The sequence below is a fragment of the Mastigoproctus giganteus genome, chromosome 11 (genome assembly GCF_048544385.1).
Source record: "Mastigoproctus giganteus isolate SK-2022 chromosome 11, ASM4854438v1, whole genome shotgun sequence".
In the NCBI taxonomy this organism is placed as follows: Eukaryota; Metazoa; Arthropoda; class Arachnida; order Uropygi; family Thelyphonidae; genus Mastigoproctus; species Mastigoproctus giganteus.
In genome coordinates this window covers 59,099,751-59,120,928 of record NC_143585.1, presented here as the reverse complement: position 1 = coordinate 59,120,928, position 21,178 = coordinate 59,099,751, and the positions used below count along the sequence as shown (strand labels likewise).

Here is a 21,178-nt window from a genome sequence, read left to right as displayed (position 1 = left end):
CCTTTAATATAACTGGATAGATCCCATCCACCCCAGGTGCTTTTCTTATGTTTAACTTCAACAATTTCTCCTTCACTTTGCTTTCAGTTATTACAAAATCATTAAGTATCCTGCTACAATTTGATAACCTTCTGCCATTTTCAAACCTTAAGTATCTGTAGAAAAGGCATGCAGCAAAAACAGAACATCTATAAGACAGAGTGGAGAGACTCTATTAGAGATGAGTCATTAACTAACTTAGTTGCCCTCTTCTGAATGAAATCTAGAAGCCTAAGAGAGGTTTTGGGGGGTACCACCCCCAGCTGTGGGAACAATATTCAATGATAGGGTGGATTTGAGATTTGTACAGAGTGAACAGCTGTTTGGAAGAAATGTAACAGCAAGAGTGAAAGAAAAAACCAAGTTTTTTAGATGCAGAGGAAGCAATATTTCTAATGTGCTTGTGCCAAGAGAGATTAGAAGTCAGGGTAATGCCCAAAAGAGATATATCATCTTGCCTAGAAATTGGAGTGTCACCAAAGATAAGAATAGGAGCAGAAGAATTCTTTTTGCGAGATATAAAACAGGACTGAGTTTTAGAAGGATTGAAATCCACTAAGTTGTCTTTGCCCCACTGGAGAATTACCTGGAGATTGGCACTTAAGGAATTGGTAGTGAATATTTGAGAAGTTGAAGCTGATTGAACAGGGTGAGGTTTCTCAAACTAGAAAGTGGAAAGCAATGTGCTATCATCAGCAAAACTATGGATAGGATTTCCGGTCAATGGAAGAAGGTTATTAATATGCAAGTGGAAAAGAGTGGACGAAAGAACTGAACCTTGGGGAGGAGACACCAGCATTAGTAGAGAAGTTAGAAGACAGAGAGCCATCTACCATCACCCTCAGTGAACGGTCAGAGAGAAAGCTGAATAACCAATTACCAAAAACAGTTGGCAAACCATAAGATAGAAGCTTGTTTAGAAGACCTTTATGCCAAAACACGATTGAAAGCCTTTGAAATGTCAGGAGCAACTGCTTGTGTTTCACCAAACTTTTCCATTGAATTTGTCCATAAATAGTAGTAGTAGTAGTAGTAGTGCCATGTGATGCAAAAAGCAAGTGTATGAGCTTATGCAGCATCAGCCAAAAAAAAAAAAAAAAATTTTACAAAAAAATTCCCTCTAAATGTTTGTCCAGTTCCTCCTTAAATTTATTTAACCTATCAACTTCCACAACGACAGATGGAAGTTTGTTCCCGCAATTAACCACCCGCTGGCTAAAAGCAAATTTCTGTACATCTATTCTACAGAATGGGTAATGTAAGCCATATCACCAGTGGATCGACACTGACAGAATCCATACTGGCTATCGTTGATCAGATCGAGGGTTTCTAGGTAGTGAGTTGGCGGTTAATTGATTTCTCCATTACTTTAGAAAGAGTAGAAGTAATTGCAATTGGAGAATAATTGGATGGGAGGGATTTGATAACCTTTTTAAGAACTGGCTGGATATGAGCAAATTTCCAAGCAGAAGGAAAAACACCTTTGGAATAAGAAAGTGAAAAAAGGTGGCAAAGAACAGGAGTAAGTTCAGGAACACAGGTTTTGAGAACAAATGGAGAAATACCATCAGAACTTGGAGCTTTCTTCGCATCAAGACTCATCAAAGTCCTTTTGACAGAAGACCCCAGGAGGCATTGAATGGAGCATGTTGGGAATGGTGGGAGGTGTTTTACCAAGATCATTAATACATGAGTTGGAAGAAAAATGGGATGCCAGCAGTTCAGCTTTATCCTTGATCGAAGTGACAATAGAACCATCTGGTTTTGACAGAGGTGGGAGCAGAGATGGGCAAAAGTTGCGACCAATAGCTTTGGCAAGATACCAGAATGCTCGGCTACCATTAGGGCAAGATGCAAGTTTTCTACTCTTAGCCAGTTCAAACTCTAGTTTGGACCTATTAATAACTGCTTTACAATTGTTGGGAACTTTGGTGTAGGCAGAAAATGAAACTGAAGAATTGGAAACAAGCCAATTACGATATGCAACATGCTTCTCTTGAACAGCCTTAGCACATTTATCGGAAAACCAAGGTTTAGATAAAGGACGAGATTTTAAAGTGGAGTGTGGAATAAAGGATTCCATTCATACAAGAATAATTTCACTGACACGATCTGAGCAAACGTTGACATCAGAAGTTTCAAAACAGTAATCCAACCAAGGAACAGAAGAAAAGAAATCTCAGAGGTCATCCCATTTTGCATTCTAATGCCAAACAACACAAGGTTGGGAATAGCCATGAGATAAAGGCTCCGTTGGAGAAGAGACAATCACCAAGTTGTGATCTGACCGAGTTGTGAAAGGACCGCTCACTTCGACTGTGTACTTAGAAGGGTTGCTTGTGAGAAAAAGATCAAGCATGTTGGCTGTGTGTTTAGGATTGTCCAGTATTCTGGTAGGTAAATGAACAATCTGTGCAAGGTCATTAGGAATTGCAAAAGCTTCAGCATCTCAACCAGCTGTATCTATATGACTCTAAAACAGAATCTAGCTGGAGTTGTGAACATTAAAATCACCAAGGAAAATTACCTCACTGTTAGGTAAGTTGGACTGGAGAAAGTCAAGTTGCAAAGAGAGGAAGTCAAAGAGCTACAAGTGATTAGTGGAGTTGGGAGAATGGCAGAGACAACAGATGAATTTGACAGAATTAGGTAGAGAGATTTTAAACCAGAGAAGATCGAAAAGAGGAGATTCCAAATTACTAAGTCTCTGACAGGGAATATCGGAATGGACATATGTACAAGTACCACCTTTGAGGCGAAAGGAATCATACAGCGAATAATTTGGACATCTGAGATGAGCAGTAGTTGAATCAACCGATAACTGAGGTTCTGTCAGAAAAAGTACATGGGGTTTTGGCAGACTGTAAGTGGAAATGGACATCATTGAGATTAGAACTGAGAACAGATTAGAACAGTATATTTGTGAAATGAACTGGGAAGTGTTTGGGAGGTTTAGATCTTTTCACAGATAAGTTTGCCCTATTAGTTTGACAATTCACTATGTATTTAATGGTAAGGAAATTGGAAGGAGTTATGCTGTATGAAGTAATGAAATTTTTGGATATGGTATACCTATGGTAAAAATAAACCCAGATCCTTGATATAATGTGGCCTCGGCAATGCACCCCACATACACACTACTTGGACTCCCTCCAGTCACTATTTGGCAGAGTAGAGGTAGCAGGATTATACACTAGCTGATCCTGAAGGCTCCTAGAGAATTACCAATAGGTTCTGTCCAGTGTTCGGTCAGCCTGCCAACGCCGTTTTAGAGCTGTACTCTCGAAATGCAAATAAGATTTGTTCTTTCCATGGTGTTCATCATAACCTCAAAAGACATCAGTCATACTGCATGATGGAAGCGATGTGGAAAGGTTGACTGGAACTTAGCTCTGGAGACTAAACATGGCCACCACCACCACTTCAAGAACTGCTGACCCTGGACAGTGGTTTCAAGGTATAAACAGAATCACAGTGAATTCAAACCTTTACTTCTGTAAACACATGCTGACCACTCAGCTATGGTCATGACACTGTTGTGTTATGAAATCAATGGTCCGCATACCGACTGGGCTACCTGGGTGGGTAAAGTGCCTGCCTGGCAACACAAAGGTTGCAGGTTCGAATCCCGCCTCGGGCTTGGATATTACGATGGTGCCACACTATTTGGTTGGATCTCACGACCACGATACACTAAGGAAACAAGAAAAAACTGGTTCCTTCGTGTATTGCTCACATCATGCAATAAAAGAAAAAAAAAATGTGGTCCACATGCAGTATATTTTATGAAATTATTATAAAACTACAGAACATAAATAAAGCATATTCACATTACACATACCAGAACGTAGGACTTTTCTTGTTTAAAAAAAAAGTCTGTGATACTTTTTTTGGGTATGACAGAAACTGTTCTCTTTTTTTAAAAATGTTTCATATTTGTTTGCCACATTTTCTGGTACCTATATTTGAGAGAACGCATTCAGTGTGCTGTAATTTTTTGAAACGTTGAGAAATAACATTTTAAAATCCTCAAGGTTCTGAAAATTATAAATAATGGTTGAAAAATAAAAAATGAAAAAAAATAATAAAAATCACTTTTAGCTATGGAATTCATAGCTAAAAGTGATCACTTGTTTTGTGTTGAGCTGTAAATCACAATGGTCAACTTTCTTCATCCAGATTAGTATTTTTTTTTCTTGATGTTAAGAAAAAACTAAATATTTTGGCTCACGGCATAAAAAAACATTTCCATTGTTTGTTTGTTTATTTGGTTTTTAGGAGCATTAGCAACTAAGGCCATATTGCTTTGGGGATATGCAGTGATCATTCCCTGACCTTTCCACATCCTCCGTATTTCGTGGTCACGGGCTCGAACCCCAGTCTAATCAGGAAGCGTGTGCTGCTCCTGCCCACCTGGCTACGGAGGTGCCTTTCCATTGTTTAGTAACCTATCTCATTGTTATTTTTATTTGCACATTAGAAAATCTTCTCCACAGTCCATTTGGACTTTCTTCCTGGTAAGGAAGTAACCTGGCTTGTCAAAACAATGTAACTGTAAACTACAAAAAAAAAAAAAAAAAAAAAACTATAAAGAAAAAGCCTTCAAAATAGCAGATTTAGTATATTTTTAAATGCAAAACAGTAGCATTTAATTGCATTCAACTATTGATAAATTTACATTTATTTATTTTTCTTTTTTCTTTTTTTTTTTTTTTGTGCTTGTTGTTCTGCAATAATACAGTTTTATAATTTTTTTTTTTTTAATGGCAGATTTTATTAGAAGCACAAGAACTTGCTGTTAAAGAACATAATGTTGAATTTAAGTCAAATTTGTGGGTTGGTAAGTTTGTATGATTTTTAATATTTTTATAGATAGTGAAAACAGGATAATTACACACTACTTTAAGTATTAGTGACATGCAGCATATTGTAAAATAAAATTATTTTTAAGTTAGAATATTAATAGTGAAGTCCACTAATATGAGCTTTATATTTTATTCTTATTAATAGACTTCACTAATGACAGAAGAAAAATGAATTACACAAATTTTATTATTTGTTAGAATTTTTCAGTGAAAGATTATAAAGAATTTTGTTATGTTAGTCTTAATTTTCAAGTTTATGGTCAGTTTTACTTTAATCCTGACATATAGTTGATGAAAGCTGAAATATTATGTGGATTTGAAATTTGTATCTGTACAAGGATTTTTCTAAAAATAAGCATATTGATTGATTTTACACAAAAAGGAAGGCACACAAACAAGAAAAATTCGTATGTTTCACCAGTGCAGGAAAGGTTGAAGTGCTGTGGTCAAGATTGTCCTTTTCTGCTCTGCATAACCATGTATGAATTGCTTCTTTTACTATGCCTTTGTCACAGTCAAAGAAGAGGTGCATATTCTGGTGCCCATCTCTGGGTTGTAAAGGAGGAGGGATTAATGAGGGAACCAAATTTTCAAGTTATTATTATTACTAGCCATATAGTGCAAGGAAGCCTGAGGCTTATGCTGCACCAGCCAAAAAAAGAATTTCTGAGTTACCCTGAGAGAGAGTCAGAAGTAGAAGGTAATCACCAAGAAAGAGAAGAATGATGATATCCAGCCCAAGACCCTGGGTGCGCCAAGCCTATACTCACCAGATGTGAGCCCGTGAGGTTAAATTTATTTGCATTATCGTGTGTGTGTGTGTTGGTCATGCTTGATGCAAACAGCTTAATTTTGGCTCCCTCATTAATCCTTCTTCCTTTACAGCTCAGATTTTGCAGAAACAGAATGATTCTGCATTTCTGTTTTAATTCATCAGTAAGCAAGTGGGGAACTCATGTTAGCACAGACTTTTAATTATTCCAAGGCAATTACTATTTCATGTATGGCATAGTGTCCAACACAGCCGTGATGAGATTTCCATTGCCATCATACACCAGTCCTTTTTGATGAATATGTTGACTTTCTGCTTATTGAGTTTACTTGTGTCTGTTCTTGTTCATCAATGGTGCACAGTTGATTAACGATGTCCATATTTATTTTCATCCCTGAAATGTCTTGTATCTTCTGACAACACTTGCAATCATGCAGGCATCCCCGTGTGCATCTTGAAGCCACCCGTGCCATGTGAATGAAGGAAACTCAGCAAGTATGTCAGCTATTGGGTTCCCCCCCCACAAAGAATTCAATCACTTGATGCTCATTACTTTCATTATGCACCATGCATTGTTTCAAGATCTGCGTAAATGAAAACTACACTAAGCTCCATGCTGTACCTGCACATTTGGATGTGTCTGCCATTCACTTCAATAGCATATCAATTCCCCTTCAGCTGATATGACACACTTCATCTTTCTAGACAACAAACGGTATATTGCAGGAGATATTATCCTCCCCATCTCTGGATCATTCTCAGTGTAGCCAGACACCACCAAAGAAACAAAAATGAAGGAAAACCCTACAGAACTGTGACCAGATACTGATATGGGAAATGTTGGTCTGGCCAGACCAACATTTCCCACATCAGTAGTCGAACTTCCCAACATTCTGTTTCATCCTGTAGGTCCATCTCATTGGATTCAAATTGAAACTATTTGTTGACCATTCGACTTTTGTATACTCGGGTCCATAAATCATTTTCAAACAGCACCAGCTGTATGGCATGGGGCATGTATGACATTATCTTGTTGCAACAAACATTGTTCTGTACCAAAGAACTGCCACATTGTAGGGAGTATCCTCTTGAAAGAGGGGAGTCCTACAGTTATCGATTGGTAATTGAGGGTGCTCTGGGTGGGGGATTTTTGGCTGCTGTAAAGGGATAAGTATTTCGTTAGTTTTACCGTATTCTTCATTAATTAACATACTACATTGTGTTTTACAAAGATATTAAATAGGTTTAGTAGAATTCGTTAGCTTCTTATTTTGAATTTAACTAGTGATTTTTGGAAGTTACGACTCCCGGTGTTGGCGCCAATATTGTTGAACTAGCCGCCATGTTGTAATCGATAAGAAATAGCACAATGTATATATCTCAAACTGATAGTGTAAGGTATAATGTTAAACTAAATAATGTAATACGAAGCAGTGTACGAGGAATCTGTTAGCTTAGTATAGTATTATTAATTAATCAAAAATATTTATTAATCTTATTAAATTCCATTTTTAATTAAACTGTATTTAAACGGAAATCATTACACAGACTAGAGCTGCGAAGCAAAGATCACAGACTAGCGAGAGTGCTGTGACTCGGGGGAAAAACAAAGGGGGCGATTCTCCAATGCATCGCAGTCTCAAAAATGTGCGAAATGTGAAATGTTTGCTGAACTTTCTAAAACAGGACATGATCTAGCCAAGGAGGATGTCTTTGTGTGTACTAGATGCCAGTGTCAAGAAATTAGGTGCCAACTCAGCGTTCTGATAGGCATCTATGAGAGCTTGAGGTGTAGGGTAAATGCCTTCGAAGAAATTAATATGAGGGGGGCCCATCAAGCTCTCAGCTGCACAGCTCAACGGCAGAACTGACTCCTGTGCATCAGGCAACACAGAGGCAATCTGCAAGGCAGAACATGCTGGTACCAAAGGAACTAGTTATTGTTGGTGACTCTATTATCAGGGAGATGGGGAATATACTATGCAAGAAGGATAGGTGGACCGGGGTATGTCTGCCAGGGGCAAAGGTTGATGAGGTTGCAGAACAGATATCATCTTTTAAGGGCACAAAAGTTGATATTGTTGTACACATTTGAACTAATGACATTAAGAGTAAGAGATCTGCAGATTTACTCAACAAGTACAGGTCAATGTTGAAAAAAAGTCATGAGTTAGGGTTGAATGTGAAAGTGTCAGCAATTCTGCCCAGACATGATAGGAGGGAGTATGTGATGAGAGCCTTGTCGATCAATTCGACCCTGGAGAGATTGTGCAAGGTTCAAGGGGTAGAATTTTTTCAGCATGGTCTGTGCTTGTTGACAGGAGAGACTGCTCCTACAAGGATGGGGTACACTTAAATAGAAAGGGTGTAAGAATATTTGTTGATGCTAATGAGGCAGTGTTAGGTGTGTCGGAAAACTGCTAGCTTGGGGGGGAAACACAGACTAACAGGTTAACAGTGGCCGCAGGAAGAGGGAAAAGTGATTCTTGCACTGCTTCTATTAGAAAATAAGGAAACTATACATGCACCTGTTACTCTTAGGGTAACTAAGAGTAACAGGTGCATGTATATACACCAATGCTAGGAGTATAAATAATAAATTTGATGAGCTTGAAGTGATAGTCAAGACATCAAAGGCAGATATTGTTTGGATATCAGAGACGTGGTGTCACACAGATATAAGGAATGCAGAACTGGAATTTGGAGAGTACAATGTGTACAGAAAGGATAGGAAGAGAGGAGGGGTTATTAGTTAGGAAACAAAACACACAAAATCTAAGCAAGTGCATCCAATTGATGTTGGTGGACAATGCAATGTTGAGTCTATTTGGTGGGACATAAGCACTGGGAAAGGAAAAATGAGAGGTGTGTGTGTTATAGGCCTGATGAATCTGATAAGTATAATGAGCAATTATGCAGAGAAATAAGAGTGGGCGTAAATCGGAATGTCTTATAATGGGGGATTTTAACTTTCCAGATATTGACTGGAACTTGTGGGTTGGTCACTCGCACACTGGCAAGACTTTTTTGGATTTATCGGATGATTGTTTTCTACAGCAGCATGTTTGAGAGGCAACCAGAGGGAGTAATATTCTTGATCTGATTATCAGCAGCGATTATTCATGCATTAAGAATTTGCAGATAAAGGAACTACTGGGTGACAGTGATCACAATGTACTGATATGGGAATTACTTAAAGTTGTAAGTACCATCAAGGCTAAAGGGAAGGGCTTTTGCTTTTGTAAAGGTGACTACAGGGGTCTCAGACAGTTTTTAAATTCTGTACAGTGGGATCAACTGATGATGTTACCAAAGTTGAATTCTAAATGGGAAGCCTTCAGAGACTTAATCTTGAGGCTACTAGGCTTTTCATTCCCACTAAGAAATACTGTTCAAGATTCAGGCCTAAGTGGATGTCAGATGAATTAATGAGGCCCGTAGCAGAGAAGAAAAATGTATAGGATGCATATAAATTATCAGGTGACACAGAAGCCTATGGTAGATATAAGCTTGTCTGTAATCAAGTTACAAAGGAGGTTAGGCAGGCAAAGGCAGATTATGAGAAATCCTTGACAAAGGATGCAAAGAAAAACAACAAAGAGTTCTTTATTTATGTAAACTCTAGAAGGATGTTTGTTTGGTTTTTTTTAAGAAGCATTAGCAACTAAGGCCATATTGCTCCGGGGATATGCGGTGGTCATTTTCTGACCTTTGCGCATCCTCCGTATTTAGTGGTGACAGGCTCGAACCCCGGTCTAATCAAGAAGCGTGTGCTACGCACTGCGCTCCTTCCCACCTGGCTATGGAGGCGCCTCTCTAGAAGGAAAGGGGTGAGTCAGATTGGGCCACTTAACATAAATGCATTGACTATTGATGATCATGCTCAGGTAGCTGATAAACTGAATGAGTGTTTTGCATCTACATTCCCACATGAGGAGTTATTCAAGGAGTAGAGGGCCAGATGTTTATCAAACTCTACCATGGAGCTAAGTGATTTTGTAATAACTGAGCGCAAAGTGGAAGAGAAATTGTTGAAGTTAAAAATAAGGAAGGCGCCTGGGGTGGATGGAATTTATCCAGTTACAGTGGAATCTCTATTTTTGTCATACCCTATATTCGTCACAAAAAGTCACCCACCACATGGTCATTCTAGCCTCGCCCAATCGCCCAAGCAGTCAGCTAGCCTTGCGCAATCGCCCACGCAGTCAGCTATCCTCGCGCAATCGCCCATGCAGTCAGCCATCCTCGTGCGATCGTTCAGTGCACATCACCTGTTATTTTCTCTTTAAAATTTTTTTTAAATTTTGCAATTTTTTGCAGTTATCTTTGTAAAAAGAAGTGACCATGGCCCCAAAAAAGTGTAATGAAGGAAAACAACGAAAAAGGAAAGCTGTGAGAACCACAATTGAATTGAAAAAAAAAAAATCATAGCTAAGTTTGAAAGTGGAACACGTGTTTCCTACTTAGTGTTAGAATTTAACATGCCGAGAACTACAGTAAGCAGCATAATTAAAAATAAAGAAGCAATTAAAGAGGCTGATGTGGCAAAAGGTGTAAAAATTCTTGCTGCTAAAAGATCACAAATGTATGAAGACATGGAAAATCTTTTATTAGTATGGATTACTGAAAAGCAAATGGCTGGGGATAGTGTTTCAGAATCTATCATCTGCAAAAAAGCAAGGCAGTTATATGATGACCTGCAACAAAAGAACCCAAGAACCAGTGGTGATTTCATGGCAAGTAGGGGCTGGTTCGAAAATTTTAAAAGGCAAATGGGCATTCATGGTGTAGTTAGGCATGGAGAGGCTTCAAGCTCGAATGTAGAAGATGCTAAAAAGTTTGTTGCAGATTTCAAAAACTATGTAGACACTGAGGGATTTATTCCTCAACAAGTTTTTAATTGTGATGAGACGGGCCTGTTCTGGAAAAAAATGCCTAGAAGAACCTACATCACAAAAGAGGAAAAAGCATTGCCCGGACACAAACCAATGAAAGACAGATTAACACTCTTGCTGTGTGGTGACGCTAGTGGAGACTGCAAAATTGAACCATTGCATGTTTATCATTCAGAAAAACCGAGAGTTTTTAAGAAAAACAATATCATAAAAAGTAAAATAAATGTGATGTGGAAGGGCTAACAGTAAGGCTTGGGTAACAAGACAGTTTTTCCTGGAGTGGATTCATGAAGTGTTTCCCCCAAGTGTGAAAGCTTATCTAGAAAGTTATAATTTACCTGTAAAGGCCTTGGTTTTGGACAATGCTCCTGCTCATCCCCCTGGCTTGGAAGACGATTTGGCAGGGGAATTACAGCTTTACTCGCATTAAATATCTACCACCAAACACAACTCCTCTAATCCAACCCATGGATCAGCAGATCATTGCCTGTTTTAAAAAACTTTATACAAAAGCCCTGTTTCAAAGATGTTTTGAAGTGACATCAGAGACAGAACTTACATTGAGAGAATTTTGGAAAAATCACTTCAATATCCTCCATTGTTTGAGGATAATTGATAAAGACATAGGGGGGAAGTGTCTTCCAGGAAAATGAACTCTGCCTGGTGGAAATTGTGGACAGAGTGTGTGTCAGAAAGAAACTTTGAAGGTTTTGGGTCAGAGCCTGTTGTTGATGAAATTGTGTCTCTGGGCAGGCCCATGGGATTGGAGGTTGATTGTGAGGATGTAGAGGAATTGGTGGAGGACCATGGAAGTGAGCTCACCACAGAAGAACTGTTAGACCTTCATAATGAACAGGAAGCTGAAGCAGTGGAGGAAATTTCATCAGAGGAGGAAGGGTCAAGTAAAGGCAGCATCCCAACTGCTGACATTAAGGAATTGCTGTCCAATTGGGCCAAAACGCAGATTATGGTCGAGAAGTGGCACCCAAACATTGCCGTAGTTAATCAAAATATAAATTCATTAACTGATAATGTGATTGGCTACTTTCGGAAAATTTTTAAAAAAGAGACAGAAACAGACAACATTGGACAAGTTTTTTGCTAAATCGATTGCTAGTGAATTGTTGGGAAAGGGACAAAAAAGACATCGATCACAAGAATTGGAGTTACCTGATGATTTAATGGAAGGTGACTGCCCTTCTTAAACAATAATTCCTTTCCTCCTCCTTGAGCTTCTGCCATCATTGCTCCTCAGTAAAGGTAAAGCTCTGGTTAAATTTTTATTTATTTATTTATGTATCAGATTCGGGACTGGGAACAGATTATTCCAATTTTAGTTAATTCCTATGGAAAAAATTGATTCTAAATTCGTTCATCCCTCAGGAACGTATTAATGACGAATATAGAGGTTCCACTGTATATTAAAGGAGACAGCAAAGGAAGTAAGCAAGCCCTTAGCCATAATTATGAGAGCTTCCTTGGACTCAGGGGGAGGTCCCCATGGACTGGAGGTGTGCAAATGTATCACCAATTCACAAAGGGGATTCAAAAGGTGACACAAATAACTACAGACCTTTTAGTTTAACTTGTGTTCCTGGGAAAATAATGGAGTCACGGGTTAACACGTTTGCTGCTGGTCATGAGTCAGCATGCTATCGTAAATAGCGCAGCATAGAAGGAGGTGACTGTCGCCAGAGGCCGACTGTGTTTCCATAACGAAAAAGCTTGAAAATTGGTAATAAGGGATTGTTAGGTATACCGTATCAATATTCAAGTGTCGTATAAGCAGTTTCCAAAAGATTTTGTGATAGGAACTGGAGGTCAAATTTGGCTGTAAATGCCACATCACACGTTGGCACGTGACACAAAAACATAATAATATGGTATGTAAATAATAAAACAAAAAACATTGTAACATTATTTCATACCAAACCAATACAGATTACAAATACTATGTGTAAGAATGTTACTTAGGTATAATGTTCGCACAATCTAAGCAATAGCCGGATGATCCTTCACAAACACTGCAGATATAGATTATATCCTTACGTTTCCCTTTGGAATAGCAACGTTTGCATTGCTTCCTCAATATCTTTCCACCTTTTCTTTCTTCCCGTGGTTTGAGCACGTGTTCCAGTTCAGGTACATCATGCACAGTATGAGGGAGATCAGGTGGCTGTTTCAATAAAGATCTGATCACTGATAAACGGAAGTCATAATTTTGTAGGCCACCTAATGGTTTTCCTTTCGCAAGGATAATAGGCAAGCATTTGATCTTGCTTGTCAATGCCTGACATAAACCTATTATATTCAATTATAGGCAATGGTTTTGATTTCAGTTCGCCTCGTTTGTTCTGCATTTCCACCATATCATTTTGGTATTCTGTAAATATGTAACTGACATCTCTTCTGTCCTTCCACTTAGGCAATCATTACACCCCGGGCACACCTTGATAAAGTTTCCCATTTCTTCAGCTTTTTTTCTCGAACCTTTTTCGGAAATGTTTTCCTGTTACTTCTGATTGTCCCAGTACAATTGGTTTGGGTTTGTCTGTCAGCGAGACACTTAGTGAGTTCATAGCTATTGTAATAATTGTCCATAAATATGCTATGTCCGACATCTAACATCCCATCAAGTAAGTTCATGATGACTTTTTGTGCATGTCCTTTTACACCAGAATCATCCAACATACCGGTATATACTTGAAATTTGATAACCATGCCAGTAGGCGTTGTGATCATATATAACTTGATGCCGTACTTACAGCGTTTGTTTTTAGCATTAGCATTAGTAGAGGCATTTGATGCAAGAAAGCAAGCTTATGCAACATCAGCCAAAAAAAAAAAAAAAAAACCCCACTTCCACTTCACCCCTCTGTTCGTTCAAAATACCTGTCCAGCTGAGCCTTAAACTTATTTAGGCTATCAACCTCCACCACAGGGATGGGAGTCTGTTCCACCAACCAACCACCCGCTGGCTAAAGGCAAATTTCCGCACATCTATCCTACATCTGTCTTTCCTCAATTTGAATTTATGCCCTCTCAGGTGATTTTTCTGAGCTAGAGGAAGAATCCCATCAGCATTGAGCATGCTTAAACCATTCAAGGCTTTATACACCTCTATCAGATCACCTCGCCGGTGCCTAGTCTCCAGACACTGTAATTTGCAAACTTTAAGCCTTTCTTCGTAAGAGCACCCCTTTGTTCCATTCACTAATCTTGTTGCCCTTCTCTGTACTTGTTCCAGCAGCTCTACATCCTTCTTGAAATGAGGCCTCCAGACCTGTATACAGTACTCTAGGTGTGGCCTGACCATTGCCTTATACAATGGAATAATCACCTCCTTATCCCTGCTGGAAAAATTCCTGTATATCATTGACAATACTCCATGAGCTACTCTTGCAGCCCGTCTGCACTGCTCAGAGAACTTCATATCTGCATGCACAACCACCCCCAAGTCCCTTTCTTTCTCTACCACTGTCAGTGTAGTACCACAGAGTTGATACGTTGCTCTGGGGTTGCTGTTTCCCATGTGTAATACTTTACATTTGTCAATGTTAAACTTCATTTGCCACCTCTCAGCCCATCTGCTCAACCTTTCCAGATCCTGTTGCAGCAGCATAGTGTCAGTAGTGTCCTTGACAACCCTGCCAACCTTTGTATCATCTGCAAACTTGGACATTAAGCTTGATATACCATCATCAATATCATTTATAAATACAGAAAACAATAATGGACCCAACACTGAGCCCTGAGGGACTCCACTAATAACATTAGTCCACGATGAGCAGTGTCCATTGATTACCACTCTCTGTCTTCTCCCGCTCAACCACCCCTTTATCCATAGCAGCAATTTGCCTCCAATGTCACACTGCTCCAATTTGTGTAGCAGTCTTCCATGTGCAACAGTATCAAAAGCCTTTCTAAGATCCAAGTATATAATATCAAAGTTATTCCCTGCATCCAGTTCTTTTGTGACTGCATCATAGTATCCAATCAAGTTGGTCAGGCAAGACTTCCCCTTAACAAAACCATGCTGTGTCTGAGCTATAACTGAAGTCTTGTCTAAATGATCCTGCAGTGCTTCTTTAACCAGTGCCTCCATTAATTTTCCTGGAACAGAAGTTAAGCTCACAGGTCTATAATTACTTGTGTCAGCCTTTGATCCTCCTTTGTGAATTGGGATCACATTTGCACATTTCCAGTCTATGGGTACCTCCCCTGAGTCCAAGGAAGCTCTCATAATTATAGCTAAGGGTTTGCTTACTTCCTTTGCTGCCTCCTTTAATATAACTGGATAGATCCCATCCACCCCGGGTGCCTTTCTTGTGTTTATCTTCAACAGTTTCTCCTCCACTTTACTCCCAGTTATTTCAAGATTCTGTAGCTTACTGCTAGAGTTGAATACACCTCTGGCATTCCCCTTGCTGAATAACTCCTCATGAGGCGCCTCCGTAGCCAGGTGGGAAGGAGCACCAGTGCGTAGCACATGCTTCTTGATTAGACCGGGGTTCGAGCCCGTCACCACCAAATACGGAGGATGCGGAAAGGTCAGGGAATGACCACCGCATATCCCGGAGCAATATGGCCTTAGTTGCTAATGCTCCTAAAAAACCAAATAACAATAACTCCTCATGTGTGAATGTCGATGCAAAATATTCATTTAGTTTGTTAGTTACCTGAGCAGGATCATCAACAGTTGACCCATCAATATCAAGTGGACCAATCTGATTCCTCCCCTTCCTTCTAGAGTTTACATAAGTAAAGAACTCTTTGCTGTTTTTCTTTGCATCCCTTGCCAAAGATTTCTCGTAATCTGCCTTCGCCTGCCTAACCTCCTTTGTAACTTGGTTGCATATCAACTTGTATCTATCATAGGCTTCTGTGTCATGTGTTAATTTGTAAGTATCCCATGCGTTTTTCTTCTCTGCCATATGCCTCATTAGTTCATCTGACATCCATTTTGGCCTAAACCTTGAACAATATTTCTTAGTTGGTATGTAAAGCCTAGTAGCTTCCAAGATAAGTTCTTTGAATGCTTCCCATTTTGAATTTGCTGTTGGTAACATCATCAGTTGGTCCCACTGTATAGAATTTAAATACTGTCTCAGTCCATCGTAGTCGCCTTTACGGAAGCAATAACCCTTCCCTTTACCCCTAATGGTAGTTACCTCTTTGAGTAAATCCCACTTCAGCACACTGTGATCACTGCCACCTAGTGGTTCATTTATCTGCAGATTCTTAATGCATGAAGAATCACTGCTGATAATCAAATCAAGAGTATTAGTCCCTCTAGTTGCCTCCCGAACATGCTGATGTAGAAAACAATCATCCAATAAATCCACAAAAGCCCTGCTAGTGTGTGAGTAACCAGCCCCCAAATTCCAGTCAATATCTGGGAAATTAAAATCTCCCATTATAAGACTCTCTGATTTACTGGCCCACTCTATTTCCTTGTACAGTTCCTTATTATACTCATCAGAGTCATTAGGCCTATAGCACACTCCTACTCTCAATTTTGATCTCCCAATGCTTATGTCACACCAAACTGACTCAACACTGCACTGTTTTGAATGTGCTGTTGAAAAACAAGCCTTCCACGCCACGATATCATAGACTTATTTAAGCTAATCTCACGTCCTGGATGATATATTTCCGACATTCGTGCATTGAACGGATTCACCATTTTTCGAATTTTATATAGGCGATCCCGTGGACATACCTCTTTCTTTTCTGGATTTTTTGCAAAATGCAATGCCTGCAGTATTAATAAGAAACGATTCCTGCTCATGTTATCTGCGAACACATGTAATCCGAACAGTTTATCTGTTTTCCAATAATCTTGTATGCGGTTCAGTCGAATGGGTCCCATATGTAAAATCAATCCAAAAAATACCAGCATTTCATCTCTAGTGGTGTCCTACATGCATTCATTCGAGAATGTTCTTTATTTTCTCGGGGAAGAAGTATTTCAGGAGCATAAACATTTGTCTGTGTAATTATTTCATCCAAGATATTGTCAGTCAATAAATGACGAAAGGAATCTGTAGGATTATCACCTGACACGGGTTGCAGCAAAGACTCGGATTTTGTAAAACGAAACTGTTTCATCGATGTTACATCATTTTCCCACGTGATGTTTTCCAACTCACCGGAATCCTGCTGTGGAAGTGTAGCCTCTTCCACAATATCTTCTTCATCTACACTTTCCGAATCCAAAGCATCCTTTGGAGGGATAAAATCTTTGTCATCGTAACTGACGTCACTGGGATATACGTCAGATAACTCTTCCAACATTTTTGCAATTTCTTCATCTGTAAGGGATTTTTTATATTGCACTTTTCTTCTTTTTTGGGTGTGACAGGCCTGCTAAACTATCATCTGCACAACTCATATTACAAGGCTTTTTCGCACGTCACGTAACAAAATGTTCAACACCACATACAACTACATATAGTTTACACTCTTTACTTGACGCCGAAACAACTATACACAGCAGAAACACAATGCCAACTGAAGTTGAGAACTTCATACTAATGTCTAACAAATCCCGCGCCTGCACTTGATCGGCAGCGAACGTGTTAAAGAAGCATTGCAGGATCATCTAGACAAGACTGCAGGATTAATGTCCAAGTTTGCAGAAGATACAAAGTTTGGCAGGGTTGTTAACGACAGTAAAGACAGTATGCTACTCCAACTGGATCTAGATAAGTTGGGCAAATGGGCTGAGAAGTGGCAACTGAAGTTTAACATTGACAAATGCAAAGTACTGCATATGGGTAGCAATAACCCAAGAGAAACATACCAACTGTGTGGTATTACACTCAGGGAAGTTGAAAGTGAAAAAGACCTGGGAGTTTCTGAGAAGTGCATACGGGCTGCCAGAGCAGGGCATGGAGTCTTGTCAATGATATATAGGAATTTTGCTAGCAGGGACAGGGAGGTGATTATCCCGTTATATGCCGACCAGGCTAGCCGGGTAGGTAAAGTGCCTGCCTGGCAACCCAAAAGTCGCGGGTTGGATATCCCAGCCATGATACACGAAAGAAACATTCATACGAAATAATAATAATAATAATCCTGTTATACAAGGCAATGATCAGGCCACACCTAGAGTACTGTGTACAGGTCTGGAGGCCTCATTTTAGGAAGGATATAGAGTTGCTAGAGTTGGTAGAGTTGCTAGAGGGGAACAAAGGGGTGCTCTCACCAAGAAAGGCTTAAGTTCTGCAAATTGCAGCGCATGGAGATTAAGCACCTGCGAAGTGATCTGATTGAGGTGTATAAGGCCTTGATTGAGTTGAGCAAGCTGAATGCTGATGGGATTCTTCTTCTTGCTCAGATTAAAAACATGAGAAAGGATAGATTCAAATTGAGGAAAGACAGTTGTAGAATGGGTGTGCGGACATTTACCTTTAGCCAGTGGGTGGTTGCTTGGTTGAACAGACTTCCATATTTTGTTGTGGAAGTCGATAGCCTCAATAAATTTAAGGCTGAGCTGGACAGGCATTGTTTTTTTTTTGTTGGCTGATACTGCATTAGCTTGCTTTCTTGCATCGTATGCCTCTAATAATGCTAATGCTAAATGGTATTTACCAGTGGAACTATTGGTAAATACCATCCATTCTAAATGGTTCTATCTTTAACCATTGGAAAGCATGAAACCATTTTTAGCAATCTAAAACCATGTGATTTTAGTTGTTATTTTCTATAATTAAATGTTTCTACGTGTTTTCAGCACAAGTTGAGATTAATTATAATAAACAGATAAGCCACCTCTTAAAAGTGTTCTGCTTTTTTTTTTGAAAAGCATTTTTTAAAAATCCACTTATGTCTATGTTATTAGCATAAGTAGAGGCATATAATTCAAGAAAGCAAGCTTATATAGCATTAGCCAAAAAAAATAAAAAATAAATAAAAATACCCTTCCCATTTCACCCATCCATTCACTCCAAATTTTTGTCTACTTCAGCCTTGAACTTATTTAAGTTATTGACCTACACCACAATAGATGGAAGTTTGTTCCAACTATCAACCTGGCTAAAAAAGGCAAATTGTTGCACATCTATTCAACAATCGTCTTTCCTCAATTTCAATTTATGTCCCCTCAGGTTTGTAATCTGAGCAAGAGGAACGATCCCATCAGAATTGAACCTGCTCAACCCATTCAAGGCCTTATACACCTCAATCAGATCACCTCGTAGGTGCCTAGTCTCCAGATGCTGAAATTTGCAGAACTTAAGCCGTTCTTCGTAACAACAACTCTTTGTTCCCCTCACCAATCTTGTTGCCCTTTGTACTCATTCCAGCAGCTCTATATCTTTCCTAAAATGAGGCCTTCAGACCTGTATGCAGTACTCAAGGTGTGGCCTGATCATTGCTTTATACAAGGAGGACAATCATTTCCTTATCTCTGCTAGCAAAATTCCTGTATACCATTGACAACACCCATGACCTGCTCTGGCAGCCTGTCTGCACTGCTCAGAAAACTTCATATCTGACTACACAATTACCCCCAGGTTTTTTTTATTCTCCATTACCCTGAGTATAGTACCACCCAGTTGGTACGTTACTCTGGGGTTTGTGCTACCCATATGGAGTACTTTACATTTGTTGATGTTACACTTCAGTTGCCACCTCTCAGTCCATCCATCAGCTCAACTTTTCCAGGTCCTTTTGCAATAGTGTACTATCATTATTGTCATTTACAACCCTCCCAACCTTCATCTACAAACAGAGACATTAAACTCGATCTATCTTCATCAATATCATTGATAAATACAGAAAACAATGGCCCAGTGCTGACCCTGGGGGACTCCACTAATAACAACATTAGTCCACGAAGAGCAGTGTCCATTGATTACCATTCTCTCTCTGTCTTCTCCCAGTTGACCATCCGTTTATCCTTTGTAGCAACTTGTCCTTAATGCCACACTTCTCCAATTTGTACAATAGTCTCCCATGTGCAACATTAGCGAAAGCTTTCCTAAAATCCAAGTATATGATATCAGAATTATTTTTTACATCCAGTTCCTTTGTGACCACATCGTAGTATCCATGCTGTGTCTGAACTATAACTGCAGTCTTGTCTAGATGATCCTGCATTGCTTCTTTAACCAGTGACTCCATTATTTTCCCTGGAACAGAAGTTAAACTAACAGGTCGGTAATTATTCATGTCACCCTTTGATCCTCTTTGTGAATTGAGTACAGATTTGCACATCTCTGACCCATGGGGACCTCCCTTAGTCCAAGGAAGCTTTCATAATTATGGCTAAGAATTTGCTGCCTCCTTTAATATAACTGGATAGATCCCATCTACCCCAGGTGCCTACCTTATTTAATTCATATATTCTTAAAACAGTATCCAGACCCCCTTCCCTGTTTTTTTTATAGTCTTCTGAACCTTCCTGGATAAACAGGTTGCTCATGAATAATGAGTCTTTGTGGAAGGCAAAAGTGATAAGTACATACTTTGGATGCAAAAATTAATATTGAAGTGGTACTTTTGTAACTGACTAAGGGTTCCTGAAAGAAATTTGCAAGTGTTAGTGTAGTGACACTTATCAGTTTCCTTCATTTTTAAAATAGTTATCAGTAAAGCCAGTGGTGAATATTGTCAGTTTTTTTTTTTTTTTTTTTGCAAAGCTATAAAATAAAACTGTTAACATACAAAAATTATGGAAATTGGAAAAGAAAGGTCAGATTTTGTTAGTACATGTAGTTTATTAACCTTTTATCTTAAACCAATAAAGTGATATTTACACCTAAACAATTTATATGGCATGAAATATTTTAATTTTAGCTTTCCTATTTAATCAGATTTGTAAGTCTGTTTTTGACATATTTCTCTTTCAGGAGAATCATTTGTTGGGAAAGGAATATATATCAAAGGAATCAGGAAACATGCACGCATGCGATTTGGAAAAGTGCTGTATAAACACTGTCACTATTTTGTTCGTCTAGTAGAGGGACCACCTCCTGAGCATTATTATCCACCAGAAATGACGGGTTATGAAAAATTAAAAGATTATATAGATAGTTTAAGAGCTCGTACTATTATTGGCAGTTTATAAGTATGAATTTCATTCTAGTTAAACACTTGAATAGGGCTGCAAAAAATAAAATAGTTGTGTAATGTGTATTAAAATTATATTCTAAAATATTTGTTCTCTGTGTTAACTGTCATGATCTCAGTAGTATGTGTGTGTGTGTGTGTCCTCGTTGCAGTTTAATATTCAAGTAACATTATCTCTTGAAATATGCAAGAATTTTTATTCAGAAATTTCAGATATTTATCTTAAATATTCATTGTTTTTTCCTATTAATATTCCTAATACTCATTCAGTAGTCAGCACCATATGACTTGTGGGTCGGTTGATGAGTATAATTTGCATGCACACACATAATAATAATATTCTTTTACATTCAAATATGATTAATATTACATTGTTAGAATTCCAAGATTTACATGGTTAAAAAAAAAAACTATAGTTTTTTTAAGTTTACATTACATATTTTTAAATAAGGTTACATACATTGTACTTTTTGAATTTCCCCACTAAAATGTTTACCATAATTATAGAAAGAAATTAGAGAAATTAGCTA

At 38.7% G+C, this 21,178-nt stretch overlaps 1 protein-coding gene across 1 annotated transcript in view; it reads left to right on the top strand.

The window, feature by feature from the left end:
• mRpL22 (mitochondrial ribosomal protein L22) overlaps positions 1-20,735 on the top strand; it is a 114,048-nt gene extending 93,313 nt beyond the window's left edge. The window contains exons 5-6 of the mRNA XM_090384680.1: positions 4,810-4,879; positions 20,429-20,735. Coding sequence (XP_090240806.1) covers positions 4,810-4,879; positions 20,429-20,646 — 288 coding nt within the window. The 3' untranslated portion in view covers positions 20,647-20,735. The remainder of the gene's footprint in view (positions 1-4,809; positions 4,880-20,428) is intronic.
• Positions 20,736-21,178: the final 443 nt, after the last annotated feature.